The 17210-nt window shown below is 39.2% G+C and overlaps 1 protein-coding gene across 7 annotated transcripts in view; it reads right to left on the bottom strand.

Moving 5' to 3' along the window:
- Window positions 1–1038: 1038 nt before the first annotated feature.
- LOC131080015 (FH protein interacting protein FIP2) overlaps window positions 1039–17210 on the bottom strand; it is a 120557-nt gene continuing 104385 nt past the window's right edge. For all 7 annotated transcript variants that reach the window (XM_058018075.1, XM_058018072.1, XM_058018071.2 and 4 more), the window contains 2 exons: window positions 12376–12456; window positions 1039–1426 (listed from right to left, as the gene is read on the bottom strand). In XM_058018075.1, coding sequence (XP_057874058.1) covers window positions 1361–1426; window positions 12376–12456 — 147 coding nt within the window. In that variant the 3' untranslated portion in view covers window positions 1039–1360. The remainder of the gene's footprint in view (window positions 1427–12375; window positions 12457–17210) is intronic.

Raw genomic sequence — 17210 nt, forward strand, 5'->3', positions numbered from 1 at the left:
TTTTTTTTTAGTTTTTGCTCTAGGTTTTAGATTTTAATTTATTTTTATTATGTTAAAAACTAATTTTACATAAAATCAAAAGTAATGAAGGTTAAGATTTATATTAATGTTGAATTAAATAATATAGTATATAATATAAAATAATAAATATAATTATAATAATAATAATAACAAAAAATAAATATATAATACATAATATTAGAATGACACACTCACTCACTATTATATAGTATATTAAATAAAATAAATAATAATTACAATTAGAGGTATAATATATTTGATTAAAATATTTATAATAATTTTATGGTAATTTTAAATTTTTACATTTTCCAATAGTTGGTATATTTAGAGATAAGTACTTCTATTAAACTATCATTTCAATTGTTTCCCACTTGCAATAAAATAATGCATAGAATGTTTTTCTGTAAGGTACAATCTATTTTCTTTTAAAATCAAAGCACATTTAAATATTTTACAAATATGAATTGAGCAAATGAAAAAATTACATTATGGGAGGCAACCAAACAAATAAAAGAAAATAACATATATACTTATCTCTACCTCTCTATCCCTCTTTGATAGTGTCACATCTCTCTTTCTCTCTCTTCTCTACCTACCTCTTTATCTTTATCTATCAATCTTCTTATCTATATCGCTCTATTATCTCTAACTCTCCCTATCTCTCTTTCTATTTCTCTCTCTCTTCCTCTCCTCTATCTTCATCTCTATTTTTATCTAGTCTAAACTAATGGTGAGTACATGATGCTTTGCGTCTCTTGTTATATAAATGCAATCAAGGCTGTTCAAGAGGGTTATGAGTCTATGACATAAACAGAGGAAATATGATTGAGTTTTATTTTGGTAACCATTAACATCAATTCAACATCAATAATAATATTTTGAATTCTGGGACCCCCGCTTTGCAACACACATAGGCAACTAGTAAAAGAAAGTAGTTATGCACACATTCAAGGTGAATTTCATAATAGGTATACAAGTGGGGAAGAGGAGGAAGGTGGAGACGTGGGCAAGAAGAGGGAAAAAAAGTGTCCATATATATAAATGAATGATTATATACAATTGGCTTAAAGTTACTCCACCTCCTTCCATTGAAAAGATGGCAGGATCAAATAGACAGCAACAAAATATTTTGAACAAGAACACTGTTTACAGACTCTTAACATAATTTACATATTTGACAAATAGTATTGCAAATGAATATAAGAAACGGGTTTTATTGGTACCTTCTTTGCAAGAAGTAATAAAGCATTCTTGATGTTGATATTTGAGCTACCAAATTACTGGTGGAGCTATATATAGCTAAATAAGAACATCAAATGCCTTCATAAATTAATTGATATCATCTATTTGCTCCAAGGTTTGTTCCTGTAAGATTTGCACCTTCAAGTCTTGCCCCATCCAAGACCTAGAGCACAACATAACAAGACAAAGGTGGATATTAATATGCATGACAAGAATAGACAATGGTAATATGACAATATTCAAAAGAGCATATAGACAAGCCTTCTTATATTGCATAAAAGAAAATATAACCTGTAATGAAAAACACTTCACTGTTCTTATCCAATCATTTTTTTCTTGAATTTCTAGAAATTGAAAACATTTACAATGGGAAAAAGTTTTTACAAGAAGAATGTATACAATTTAGTATTGTTATGCGATAGCATTAAGTAATTTTTTGAGATGTACGAAAGACACTATGCCCCTTCAACAACTTATTCAACCCTCGGTTGTATTTCCCATTTATGTGGCATAAACTGGTAATATGCTGACATATTAAAGAAAAATATAGGAAATTAAATATTAATTGATGCCAACAAATAACCAATTAATGGTTCATGGAACCATAATTGATTGCATAAAGTAACTACCAACGGGGCACTTTATAAAAGAAGACCAAAAAAAATACATTATAAATTCTCTCCTACAAGTAACAAAGATTTTTCTTTTTTTGAGATAAGTTAAAACTTCGGAGAGAGTGACATTAATCTAATAATTAAATGTTCCCTGTGACTGCATTAGTTAGAGGAGGAAAAGATTCGACAGACTACTGATGCAAGAAACAACTAGTAATCGCATCAGTTAAAATCTTGACAATGGCACTTATGTAAGAATTAATATGTCCTTTGACATCTTATGGTTATTGATCATGAATATTCTATGATAGAAGTATAATTACATCATCCATGTATCAAGAGTGCTCTTTGTTAGTGATAAAGATAATGGCAGTGGTGTTAACCACTGACAATACAATTCTCAAGTAATGTATAGTGTTTCCCTAATTTGAGTGTTAACTATTGTCTCATTAGTATATTAGAACATCTTGGCCCACAAATACCTTTTATTGTGTGGTCTCTATTTTACTTGACAGCTCAAACCCGGCCAACTTAGTCCTATTAATCAACCTGCTAGACTAAGCAACTATAGTTTCCCACCCACTCTAAAGGTGCCCTGGAAACAGTAGTTACCATGGGCATGTTACATACAAATATTTATTTCTATCAAGGGGTGGAGGCATTAAAGCTCCCTGTGTTTCTGTGGAGTAGGGAGGGTGGGTCGATCCTCTATAGCAGGGATTAGGGGAGGGTTGGTGGGAAGTATCTAACAGGGGTATCCTGTTGGCATTGTGTTGTCATTGATGTCAACCGGTATAGTATGTTACTGGTATAGCAGGACATCCGGTATGGGAAGAATAGTTGATATGTTGTTAGTGTTATCAACAGGTAGTGTGGACAGTGAAGCCAACAGGTAAGCATGTTGGAGTAGCAAGTTTACATGTTAGTATTGGGAAGAAGGAACCGGTTAGTGAGTATGCATGTTGATGCTGAACAAGCACCATAGACAAGTGACCGGTGAATGATAAGAACCGGCAAGTGTGTAAAGGGTAAAGCTTGCTGCAGTATGAACTAATGAGGGGTTAGCAGTACAACCGGTATGCTAGTGTGATGCCATCTAGCAAGACTCCCACTAGATGAAGAGAAGGTTGACAGAAAGTGTGCTGCTTCAGTGAGCAAAAATGACATATGGAGAAGGTACTGGGACATGTCAAGTTGGAGATGTATCCTCATTACTGACAGGTGACATAGATCATCCTCCAACGGTGTTTTGCAGTGAAGTGCAGTTGTCTACTCTTCCCACTAGTAAGTGATAATACCTTGCTTATCCCACAACATACATGGCATTCTTCATGACACTCTGGGATAAGATAGTCAGAGTAAGCAAAGGCAGGTGATTGGATGCATAGACCGGATGACCAAAGTGGAAGATGAGGAAGCCTCCAGAGTTTGAGACAAGGGATGTACATTGGATCGGCATGTGAAGACATGATCTGCTCTCGGGACAGAGAAGGAGGAGTTGAGATGATGTGTGTGTCACCTTGACAAACCGGTTGAGAGGAGAACTTGTCAAATGAAAATGAGGCTTTGTAGTTGCACACAAGGAGTGACTGGAATGCAGATGGTGAAAGGGTCCTGCCACAGATGCATTGTTGCTGGGGTTGATGGCATGAAGACATCATGCATATTACCAGCATGAAGGTAGAAACATGTCAACCGGTAAACAAGGTGGTTACCAGTATGCAGCAAAGAGTCAAGAGGCATAGTGGAGTGCTCATAATCAAGTGGCAAGGTACATGACGACTCACCATGGATATCTACTGCAGGTTAGCAAGGTGATGTAAATGTGATGCACCGGTTGTGCTAGAGACTATATGGCAAGATGGTTAACCGGTAAGGTGAGGTGTACCGGTAGGGTTAGATGACTGGTAGGTGTGCACCGGTTAACTGTTTGGTCGGTGATCCTGTCTGAACCGACACAGAGGTCTAAGCTAATGAATACCGACAGAGACGCCACGTGGAGTTGAAGTGGCAAGCATGCAGAGGTCGGTGAAGTGTCGTGTCGGTGAGGTTGTTGCCATTGGTCGACATTTAAATGTTGACAACGACAAATCACGGTGAATTGCAAAAGTGTGCGGCTCAAGGCAAATCAAAGGACACCCCTTGGTGAGTTGATCGAAGAAGGAGATCTGATCAACTTATCAACCTGGAAAGATAACCGCAAGATCATTTAATATGATGGATTGAAGCGGGTCAGTGATCAGTCTGTTGTATTTGCTAAACATAGCAAATATGTATTGGAAGTCGCAAGACAGGCAACGATGGATGATTTGTTGCAAGTCCACAATATCAGAGAAGAGATTTGATTGGATTTGGTACGCCAAACTGGTCGGTGAGCAAACCCTAGCACGCCAAAGTTCAAACTCACGTTTTGGCGGGAAAGCTCTTATATGTATGCTGATCAAAGATTGATGTAGAAGGATGCTGGTTGGCGGAGAAGAGGGACCTTGAGCAAAGTAGAGAAGAGATAAGACTGAGAAGAGTCAAGGAACAAAGTATCTGAAGCAGAGAGCCAGCAAGGAAGGTGAAACCGGTGAGAGGTTTTAGCAATGACTTAACCAGCAAGAACTGCAAAGTGAGTTGCAGAGGTGGGAACCAGTGGTGTTCAAGCCAGCAAGAAGGCAGCGTAGGGTGAAACAACTGTATGTGTGTATGGGAGAAAGGATCCGGCGAGTAGAGAGCAGAGTAGAGAGCAGAGTAACCGGCAGCAAGTAGATGGCCTAACTGTTCATTCAACAGGTAGAGGTAAAACCGGTGTATTAACAACAGCAAGTGAAGGGGAGCAGAGAGATAGAGAGAAAGATAGAAGGAAGAGTAGGAGTCAACCAATAAGGCAGAGGAGGTAAGAAACCGGCATAGTAAAGTATATGCAGTGGTTACAAGATTCACTTGTCATCAGATTATCACTTTTGTAATTGATTATGTTCATGATAGATCACTGAGTTGGAGCTCGGTGCAGGGGTTGGTGCTCCTCGGGTTGGTGCCTTAAAGTAGGAGTGGTACTCCTTGGGTTGGTGCCCTAAAAGTTGTAACCGAGGTTCTCATTGTGAGGTTGGATTGAAGCAGTAGACTCCAGCAGCACTTCTCACCGATTTTTTTCCCATCTTGAGTTTTCCTCGTATATACTGGTGTCATGTGATGTGCATTTGTGTGTGCTTGCTTTATGATATCTTTGCTTCTCTTACCAGTAGGTTAACTTGGCATTAGGATTGGTAACCGGTAATCTCTCTTAGGATCAAAAGGTTAAAGAGTTTTGGAAACCACTGATTCACCCCCCCCCCCTCTCTCAGTGGCATATTGTGTTCAACAATTGGTATCAGAGCGTAGGTTCCTAATTGATAAGTTTTCTCCAACTTGGGTAGATTCTAGTATTTGAACACAATAGTCTATTTAGTGTCAATCCCTACTCTTGCATTTGATGGTTCAAACTATTCTATTTGGAGTTGTGGTAACAAGGAGGAAAATGTAACACATGATTCTACAGATGAAGATAGATCAGTGAGCAACAGTAGAAATGATGAAGAAGGAACCCACCTCTTCATGGCTCAAGAATCAGAAGATGAGAGGCACACATCAGAAAGTGATCATGCAGATCATTCCTACCGACAAGATGTGTTCGGCAATGATAATGAAGATGAAGCCGAAGTTGACCTTGAATGTGAACTGGTAAGTGCACTAGAAGAGCTGCAAAACGTTAGAAATGAATTTAAGAGGTACAAAGATTCAGTTCATGAAGAATGCAGCCGGTTGAGAACATGCCTTGAAGAATCAAATAATAGTATCTACATATTGACATCTCAACTAGAGGAGGCAAAAGGAATAACTGGTGAATTGAAATCAGTCTTTGATGCTAAGGAGAGAAGATGTGATGAACTGCAGCTAGAAGTGGAGACAAAGGACAAAGAATGTCAGGACCTAAAAGGTGAAATGGAGAACATCAGGAAAGACCTTCAGAAGTGTCAAGATGAGCTCAAGGTAAGGATACGGTATGATGGCAGCACTAAGGCCTTGGACAAAAAGTTGAGTAAACAAAAACACTCCAAGGATACCGGAGGATTAGGATATGTTGTCGGTGAATGCTCCACAAGCATGGATGTCTCCCACAAGGACATTCAATTTGTCTCCTCTAATGGAGATAACAAGGTTCAGACCTTCATAGTCCGAAGTGCACCAAGAAAGAAGGTTCACCTAACTACAATTGGTGAGGACATGAGGCTAAAAATGAAGACCGGTGCAACAAGAAGAAATAATGCAGATCCTAAAGGAAAAAGAGAGTTGAGAGAAGATAGGTTCACCGGAAACAAGAACCCAAGAAGGCAGCCTAAAAGATCTCCTACCGATGGAAGACAAAGAGATGCTACATCCTGGAAAAGTAGAAGTGGAGAAGCCAAACCGGTCAAATCACCTCATGTTTGGCAGAATGAATTTGTAAGTAATAAGTCTCCATTCTCTGGTTACTGTTTTGCTTGTAAAGGATATGGCCATAAGGCAGAGGAATGCAAAAAGATGTCTAGGAATAGAAAAGGTGTTTTTCCTAGGAATAGCAATTCAGTCTGTAAAAGAAGTAATGCATTTGGGCATAGAACATCAGAATGTAGAAACGTGCATAAGCTCACCCCCGGTTATGCTAACCAAAGTCCATTTGCTGCTTCAAGAAATATAAATTATATATGTTATAACTGCAATGGATCTGGCCATAGAAGTAATGAGTGCAGGAAGAAGATGATTCATGCACATGGCAACCGGCATAACAGCTATGCCCAAAGGAGAACCGCACCTGCAAAATCAAGAAGTCAGTTGAAACCGGTAAGCTGGCTACAATGGCATAATCAGAAAAGGAAGAGGAAACCGGTATGTTAGAAGGTCCCCCGATCATTTGATTGGCATGAATGTTGTATGCTACTACAGCAATGCTTCCAATCATGCTGCAGAATTTGGTTAAGAAAGGTCCAATGAGCAGAAGAAGGTCAACATTACTCCAAAGGCTGGAAATGAGGAAAGGAAAGAGATTAAGAAGGTATGGAGGAAGAAGCAGGAAGACAAGAGCATGGACAGACATTGTGCCTTCAATGCACAAGTGATATCTCCTAAAGCTTAGAGGAGATGCAGGACTAAGGGAGAGCTAAATATCGATCAGATCATTCACCCCCATGCTTGATGAGGACAAAGGAGAAGACAACTGCCGGTAAGAAAGAAAAAGGGTGAGATAGGTGTGTGTGTGGCTGCTGCCTTGACTACACACTCACACTTGTGTCAATGTATAGTTCAAGTTGTAATTGGGATAAGAGACAAGTGACACAAGAAGACAGAGGCTAATGGACAAGGTGTCCCGGTGAAGATAGTGAACCGGTAGTGTAAACCGGTATGTGAAGTGTGTTACCGGTATGGATATTAACCGATATAGTAGAATATGCAAGTCAATGTGTCCCGGTTGTGTTGCAGTGGCTTCGGTGGCCTGGACAGATGAATTTATGTCTCTGATGATATTAGAAGCAATCCAAAATGACAATGTGTTGGACCAGTTGCCGATCCCATGTGTATGAGACATCATGATGTCAACCAGTGTGTGTATTGACATGAAGTCAATGTGACTTGGTATTGTGGTCAGATAAGATCATGTCACAAAGATGGGATGGATGTCATAGAAGTGAGAGACAATCAGCATTTATAGATGCTCACTTCCACCGGTACAATCAGCATTGACAGAAAAATGAAGACCACAGAGCTGTGATTCAGGGGGAGTTCACAGCCATATCTTATGATTGGTATCTGATACACTTGACACAGGAGGAGCTCAAGTGTCATTGCTGCTACACCGTGGACCGGTATACAAGGAGATGTGAACAAAGATGCGAGTTACCCCCACAGAGGAAGAATATTTCATTCATAACAAATTGGTATCAATGTTTGCACCAACAGTTGGTTTCAATTGGTAGCACTTATAGTACAATCACATTTGATTCTTAAGATCAATCGAGCAGATGGGAAAAATGTAGTTTGACCAACAGGTAAGCAATATTCATTGGCACGCTTTCCAACAATTGGTTGATTCTGCCATCGGTATCAGACCGGTACAAACAATTGGTGTCAGTTTTCCGGTTCATGTGCTGCTATTTGAGAGGTTGCAGAGCATAGTGGTAAAAAGGGAACGAGCAACCAGTACAAAAGGGGAAAAGAGAGTTTGCAGTATACCGACTGTCAAGACCCTTTCGCATTGTTGTCAAAGGGGGAGAAAGAATCTGTAGTATATCGGATACTACATGTGGTGACATCAATGCCAAAGGGGGAGATTGTTGGCATTGTGTTGTCATTGATGTCAACCGGTATAGCAGGACATCCAGTATGGGAAGAATAGTTGATATGTTGTTAGTGTTATCAACCGGTAGTGTGGACAGTGAAGCCAACAGGTAAACATGTTCGAGTAGCAGGTTTACATGTCAATATTGGAAAGAAGGAACCGAATAGTGAGTATGCATGTCGATGCTGAACAAGCACCATAGAGAAGTAACCGATGAGTGATAAGAACCGACAAGTGTGTAAAGGGTAAAGCTTGCTGCAGTATGAACTAATGAAGAGTTAGCAATACAACCGGTATGCTAGTGTGATGCCATCTAGCAGGACTCCCACCAGATGAAGAGAAGGTTGACAGAAAGTGTGCTACTTCAATGAGAAAAAATGACATGGACAAAAGGTAGTGGGACATATGTCAAGTTGGAGATGTATCCTCATTATTGACAGGTGACATAGATCCTCCTCCACCTGTGTTTTGCAGTGAAGTGCAGTTGTCTACTCTTCCCACTGGTAAGTTATAATACCTTGCTTATCCCACAACATACATGGCATGCTTCATGACACTCTGAGATAAGATAGTAAGAGTACGCAAAGGCAAGTGATTGGATGCATAGACCGGATGACCAAAGTGGAAGATGAGGAAGCCTCCAGAGTTTGAGATTAGGGATGTACACTGGATCAGCATGTGAAAACATGATCTGCTCTCAGGACAGAGAAAGAGGAGTTGAGATGGTGTGTTTGTCACCTTGACAAACCGGTTGAGAGGAGAACCTGTCAAATGAAGATGAGGCTCTGCAGTTGCACACATGGAGTGACTGGGATGCAGATGGTGAAAGGGTCTTGCCACAGATGCATTGTTGTTGGGAGTTGATGGCATGAAGACATCATGCATATTACCGATACAAAGGCAGAAACATGTCAACCGGTAAACAAGGTGGTTACCAGTATGCAGCAAACAGTCAAAGCCATAGTGGAGTGCTCATAATCAGGTGGTAAGCTACATGACGACTCACCATGGATATCTACTGCTGGTCAACAAGGTGATGACCGGTAAATGTGATGCACTGGTTGTGCAGGAGACTGTATGGCAAGATGGTTAACCGGTAAGGTGAGGTGTACCGGTAGGGTTAGATGACTGGTAGGTGTGCACCGGTTAAGTGTTTGGTCGGCGATCCTGTCTAAACCGACACAGAGGTCTAAGTTGACGAATACCGACAGAGACGCCATGTGGAGTTGAAGTGGCAACCATGCAGAGGTCGGTGAAGTGTCGTGTCAGTGAGGTTGTTGGTGTTGGTCGATATTTAAATGTTGACAGCGACAATCATGGGGAATTGCAGAAGTGTGCAGCTCAAAGCAAATCAAAGGACGCCCCCTGGTGAGTTGATCGAAGCAGGAGATCTGATCAACTTATCAACCTGGAAAAGATAACCGCAAGATCATTTAATATGATGGATTGAATATGATGGATTGAAGCAGGTCAGTGATTAGTCTACCATATTTGCTAAACATAGCAAATATGTATTGGAAGTCACAAGATGGGCAACGATGGATGATTTGTTGCAAGTCCACAATATCAGAGAAGAGATTTGATTGGGTTTGGTACGCCAAACTAGTCGGTGAGCAAACCCTAGCACGCCAAAGTTCAAACTCACGTTTTGGCGCGAAATCTCTTATATGTATGCTGATCAAAGATTGATGTAGAAGGATGCTGATTCGCGGAGAAGAGGGACCCTGAGCAAAGTAGAGAAGAGATAAGACTAAGAAGAGTCAAGGAACAAAGTATCTGAAGCATAGAGTCAGCAAGGAAGGTGAAACCAGTGAGAGGTTTTAGCAGTGACTTAACCGGCAAGATCAGTGTAACCGGTAAACTGCAAAGTGAGTTGCAGAGGTGAAAACCGGTGGGGTTCAAGCCAGCAAGAAGGCAGTGCAGGGTGAAGCAACTGTATGTGTATATGGGAGAAAGGATCTAGTAGGTAGAGAGCAAAGAAAGGTTAAACCGGTGAGCAGAGTAACCGGCAGCAAGTAGATGGTTTGACCATTCATTCAACAAGCAGAGGTAAAACCGGTGTATTAACAGCAGCAGGTGAAGGGGAGCAAAGAGATAGAGAGAAAGATAGAAGGAAGAGTAGGAGTCAGCCGGTAAGGCAGAGGAGGTAAGAAACCGGCAGAGTAAAGTATATGTAGTGGTTACAAGATTCACTTGTAATCAGATTATCACTTTTGTAATTGATTATGTTCATGATAGATCATTGAGTTGGAGCTCGGTGCAGGGGTTGGTGCCCTAAAGCGGGAGTGGTACTCCTTGGGTTGGTGCCCTAAAAGTTGTAACCGAGGTTTTCATTGTGAGGCTGGATTGGAGCAGTAGACTCAAGCAGCACTTCTCATCGAGGTTTTTCCCATCTTGGGTTTTCCTCGTATATACTGGTGTCATGTGATGTGCATTTATGTGTGCTTGCTTTATGATATCTTTCCTTCTCTTACCGGTAGGTTAGCTTGGCATTAGAATTGGTAACCGAGAATCTCTCTTAGGATCAAAAGGTTAAAGAGTTTTGGAAACCACTGATTCACCCCCCTCCCCCTTTGCCGGCTGGAGAGAAGGGTGAGTGGTCTAAATATCGAGCCCCTGCAGGTTGGGAGGGAACTATTGTTGTAGAGTGGAGGTCTCAACATTTTAATCATCCAATTTTGAATCAATGTGACCTCCTAATCCTGCTCCAGTGAAAGTGGAAGCCAAGATTGAAATCCTGTCATAGGAAGGCAATGTAAATTCTGAGAAATAATTATTTGACCATTTGTTGGTTCAAGATGAGACATATTTTAGATTACATAATATTAGCAAATATTGAATTTCTTTTGTGACTGAGATTGGACAGTCTAGCACTCGCTTGATGTGGAAGTTATGTTCATTCCTCAATTGGAACGACATTACCACTAATTTGTAAATTAGATAAATTTAAGAAGTTAATTAAGAAACAGTTTTATCCTATTTTTTATGAATATAAAAGGCCTATTAATTGTCAATATTTTAGGCAAAGACAAAGCCATTGTGTTTTGAAAAATGAGTGAGTTCCGCAAAAAGAATTACCAAGTTGAAAAAAAACAAAATAGATTTTCAATATTGTGACATTTAAGGAAAACTATATTGGAGGGCTTCTACCTAATCTAATGAGACCAATGTTGCTAGCAAGCCTAAAGGCATTAACGAGGCATGTCCCCAAGCCCATTGCCATAAGATATAGAAGAAGAAAGGTCCATCATCCTTTTCAAATACATAAGAACAAGGTGACCGAAAGCCAAAGGGGAAAGGTAACTGGAAATTCAAGTGTAAAATTTTTGTTTTTGTTTTGTTTGTTTTTTTCTATAAAGGGTTAACGCTTTTGACTGGAGCTATGAACTGGTGAGACCACATATAGTGGGCCTCATCCCCATCATGAACATTCAGCAATAACACCCAATAGGGATTTGAACCTTGGCAGCGAGAATCATAATACCACAATTTAACCATCACATTATGCCATTACCAGCAAGTTAAGTGTAATGTTATTACTATTATTTCCATATTTGAAATAAAACTTTGTTGAGACTATCATCAAGAATTCCATCCAAACAACAACAAGAAGAAAAAGATAGTTAAAACTTCCTTTGAAGGGAAGGAGGGTGCAAGGGAAGGCAAACAACCTAACTCTTCTAGAGCCTCTTCCCACGTTAAGTTTTATAGGCTAGCCACTTCTATTATTTTTGTTTTCATGATGCTTTCATTTTTTATTTGTTTCAGTTAATGAATAAAGAAAAAAAATTAACTAACAAAAATTGAAACAACTAATTTCTATACAAAGATTCAATAGTTTCCGGAGACAATTCATAAATAGAAAGTCAAACATTCAGCTATGTTTCATGAGCAACTGGATTAGAGTCTTTTTATGAATCAGTAATGAAATATCTACACTAATTACTGATCACACGACACCATGAAATAAATATATCAACTTCAAATATCTACGTTAAAATAATACAAATTTGTCTGATCTGCAAGATTAAATGGAGATGTTATATTTTGTTGTCTAACAGAAAGTTGCTATATACTAATTATCTAGATTGAAAATTTAAATTTTATTTAGCTTGATTCATAAGTGTTTGTACACTATATATCATGACAAGTTTCTCTTACTGTATCACGTAAATCTACATGGCGTAAATAAGCTCGCTGGAGGTTTGCACGTTGCAAGTTTGCACCCTTCAATTTTACTCCCTGCTTAAGTATACAACATAGAAGGTGATATTAGTACCAAGTCACAAGGTTGCTACACCAATGTTTCTAATTATTTGTAGCCAGTTTTCTTCTTTGGAAGGGCTAGAAAGAGAAAATAACATATTAATCAATCACTAAGATCTTGTGTGCTTAAAATCTGCAAGCGATGTGTTAATGCCTTAGATGTTTAACGTATATAAAAAAAAAGAATGTATCCCTGGAAACAAGGCCAGAACATGTATTATTAAAATGCATTTTAACTATGAAAACACATATATACATGTATTTCATAAAAGAGTATTCTTTCCAATCACGTAGGGCATTCCAACGATGGCAAATAACAAACATCTTAACAAATATATTCAAAAGATCATTTTAAATAGCTGCCATGAAAGCATAGGAAGAAAATATAAAAAAAATATAATATTCAAAAAAGCTGCATATGCAATTAGTAGTAAAAAAATGTTGGGAATTTGTGAAGATAGGTGTTAAGAGACAAATATTTGTTTAATGGCACGGGAAATATTTAACAAGAACCTTCATAGCCAATGTCCATGACCTGAGTATTAATGCAAATAACCTTGAAGACTGATAGTTAAACTGCATAAATAGGACGCACATACATAAACAAGCATTTGTTTCTTAGATGTTTATTCAACAAATTTCATTGGTGTTTAACTTTCAGTCTTCTTTAAATTTTGGCTATATAGAAATGGTGTTTAGTTACTTCATGTGTTTTTGTAACATTGTAAATTACACCCCGTGAAATTCAACATCTCATGACACCTCCACTTTAAGCCTAATCAAAGACAATGATCAACACTCCACCTCGCTTGCTTGCTCAGCCTGCTTCATCACCTTTTCTGTCCAGCTTTCTAACTACTTGGACTGACATGTTCACGGACATGTGTGCACTGCTGAGACGTCTGTGTGCCGCACATTCATCACACAAGTATTCGTCCCGCAAGACGTCTTCCAGTCCCCTTTGTGTTGCCTTTTTGCCCTCATTTTGGCTGTCTCTTGATCTCTACCGATCTTTTGAACTCTCGTGTGTTCTCTAACATTTCACAGCTAGTTTTTCTGCATCTTGCCCACTATCTTTCGCTTGTTTGTTGTGCTACCACCATTGTAGAAGCTTCATCTGCTTGAGAGATTTGTTCTTGTCTTCACTCGACCAAGCTCCAGCTTCTTGGTGTTGAAGGGGACTCCTTCCTCTCTTGCTTGTTACATTGTTCAATTGATCATCTCTTTGATAGCATAGCATTTGTGGCATTTCCTTTATTGCATCTTTGTTATTATGTATCAATGAACAATCTTGGCTATCCATGGTGGTGGAAACACTGAAATGAGGGTTTCACTATGGCAATCCTCTTATCACAGCCACAACATTTTCGTCTCTGTTCATTTGTGTACAGGTTTGGCAAAGGAAGGTGTTGCGTCGGTTGGAGGGTACATTCACTGGACCCTTTGTGAGCTTTCCTTTTCATCCTTTTCATTATTTCATTAGTATGTTTCATTCTGTTTGTTATCATTCTATGTTTTCGTAGCATCCAGTGTATTAAACCTTAGGTTCTGGTCATTTTGCACTTTCTATATAAACTTTTGTACTTCGTCCATATAAAACACATCCGGGTCATGCTATCGTCCTAGACCCACACATACGTCCTAGATAGAGAGCATACAGATTTTACCAAATCATCTCAATGACTAGTATTTTCAGGTTTTGTGGTTAAAATGCATTCATTTGTTAATATCAGATAGAAAATGCACACTCTTTTCATCCAAGTGAGTAACTTTGAGGTCAAGGAACCCCGAAGGTTTACTTGGAGTGGGGAGGAGGTTATTTTGTCCTCGAGGGGTTTAGCCACCCTTCTTAGCAGTTCAATTTTCCACTCTACATTTTGGTGAACCTAACATAACTCGCCTCTTGATTCAAAAACTTGTTTAAACTTTTGCAAGCTTTTTCTTAAACAATCAATGTTTGTGCTTTCTTGAGGTTGTCAGAGCGTTGTGGAGCTCATCTATGAGCTTTACGACCCAAACTACTTCGAGGTTTGTAGTGAGGAGAACTTCTAGACCTAGCATTCCTCCTGATTGATATAGTCCCACACAGCCTAGTCCAATGTTCTCAAGGATTGTGGATCCTAATGATCCTTTTGGTTTCCGGCCCCTTACTTGAGGTCTTGGTGGTTCTACTACATTTGGTTCTCAACCTAACTCCCAAAATAGTACACCGACAAATACCCACCTGGGATCTCCTCCTCCCGTGGATCATGTGTCTACTCTGACAATTTCGTTCGATCAAATTCAATCCCCCGAGGAGAACCTAATAAATTTAGAAGGCTTCTTAAATTGGGAGAACGTCCTCCCTCATGCTGGTTTTGTTGTTAGCAATTCAAGAGAGATGCTCATCTCAAATCGTAAGGGCCTAGAGGTGCTTAGGGCATTGTCTATGATAGTAGGCTCTCATGTGTCTCCTGTTGTCCCTAATCCTCAAAACACTCGGTTCGACATCACTAGTCCTCAAATTGGTGTTGCTATGCTTGGGTGTCAGTTCATATGGTGGATACAGGTCCTAATATCGATCCTTTATCTAGTCATACTATTCTGAGCATTAATGTCTCTCAAATTCCCTTGGAGGATATCGGTCCTACTTCTAGCTCTGCTACAACATCCACAGTTCATGCTTCTAGTGTCGACGCTGGTCAAGGCTGTGGTGCTAGTACTAGTATAGGTCCTTGCACTATTGTTGGTGCTAGTGCTACTATCTCCATCGGCATGCAAAATCTGCCTCTTAAACCTGTGCTTAACACCATATTGCAAACATGTGCCAACTTTAACAACAACTTGCTAACCTTTCAAATGTTGCTAATCAGCCTTCACTTCCACTATACTATAGTCGCAGTCTGCTTGCTTTGCATGTCCTTGAGACTAACCTTCCCCAACGGGTTGAGAGTCTAAAATTTGATCAATATGATGGTGATGGAGATCCTCATATAACATAATCATTTCTTACTTTATGCAGTGATTATCACAATTAGGATCATATTTTGCTTAAGCTATTCTCACGGTCTCTTAAGAGGACCACATTAGAGTGGTACAACGCTCTACCTAATTATTCTATCCAAACTTTAAATCAACTAATGGATTCATTTCTTAAACTATTCCAAGCTAACATTGGTAGCAAAGTCACCATCACTAACCTTGATCATTGCAAACAAAGGCCAAATGAGAAACTCGCTAACTTTATCTCAAGATATCAATCTATATCAACTAAAGGCCCCTTTGCCCTGCCAAACTATGATCTTCAAGAATGTTTATTGGTAATTTGTAGTCGACATTAAGGGAAAAACTTTCCTTGAATAGATATCTGAATTCCACCAATCTTTTCTCTACACTCACTGATTATCAACATACTATGAGTCAGTTCAAAGGTTCTACTCCAAATTCTTGTGTTGTTACTTTTGGAGGTGTGTCTTCCTCGAGAGGGTCTCAAAAGAATAAAGTTGTGGCTAATGATATTACAATTCCACAATCTAATAAGAAAAATGCACAAGAGCCTCAACAAAATCAGGAATTTACTAAGGTATCCAATTCTTACTTGAGTGTCTTGCAAAAATTATTAAAGGATAATTTGATGACACTCCTCGAGATTAGACCACTTCCAAATAACAAACCATGCCCTTGCTATTATGATGGTTCAAAGTTTTGCCAATATCACAGTGTGCTTGGACATGATACTGAACGTTGTATGCATCTACGACATATCGTCCAAGACCATATAAATAACGGTACTATCTGGGTCGGCAATAAAAAGCGGAGATCTAATAAGTCTGTTGACAAAACAAATAGTGAATTGCAGATCTATACCAATCCGTTTCTACCACATTCTTCAAATCTTATTTCGGCATCATCTGCACCTACATCAAGCAATTCTCCTTACGTTAATATAGTCACTATCACTGATTTCTGCCCCAGGCCAAAGGATGAGTATGGATATATCATTCACACCTCTGCACTTGTCATATAGTGGAGAACCTACTCCTCTCTACATCCCTACTAAAATCAATGGTAACACTACTACAAGTGTTATGGTTGACCCATCGTATAGAGTCAATGTCATTACAAAGAAGGCCCTCTTTATTAACAATCTTCATCAGGCAAAATACAACGAGTGTCAAGCTACCATACAATTACAAACCCATGATAGACTTTCTATTCCACCCATGGGATGCACCACCTTGACGGTCCTCATGGGATTCAAGGCGGTATCTAGTACATTTGTTGTTATCTCTAAGTCTGACCTATTCCATGTTAAGTTGGGTATTCCCTAGTTGGTTGCTAAGGATGCGGCCCCCTCAGTGGTACACAGGTGTCTTAAATTTCCTCACAAGGGTGTCATGCACACTATCTAGGATACTGGGTATCAATAACTAGTGTGTCATGGGGGCTTTGCTATTGATCATTTTTAGCCTGCTCCGAGTTAAACACATGCTTCAATGCAGTGATCTATTAAATAAAGCTTATTATAAGTATAAAACCGGGAGAGTGTGTGGGTTTATATTTATACCCACGTGATTGTCCTAAACCAACCCCGATTCCCTTGCATATGATGGTTTGTATTTAAATACCACTTAAAAAGTTGTTATTACATTTTAAAGCTCATTGATTTACCACTTAAAAAGTGGTAGCGCTTTTACTCCACACCACTACGTGGTGCTGACATTTAATAATTACTCCAGCCCCACCACTAT

Source organism: Cryptomeria japonica, chromosome 3 (genome assembly GCF_030272615.1).
Source record: "Cryptomeria japonica chromosome 3, Sugi_1.0, whole genome shotgun sequence".
In the NCBI taxonomy this organism is placed as follows: Eukaryota; Viridiplantae; Streptophyta; class Pinopsida; order Cupressales; family Cupressaceae; genus Cryptomeria; species Cryptomeria japonica.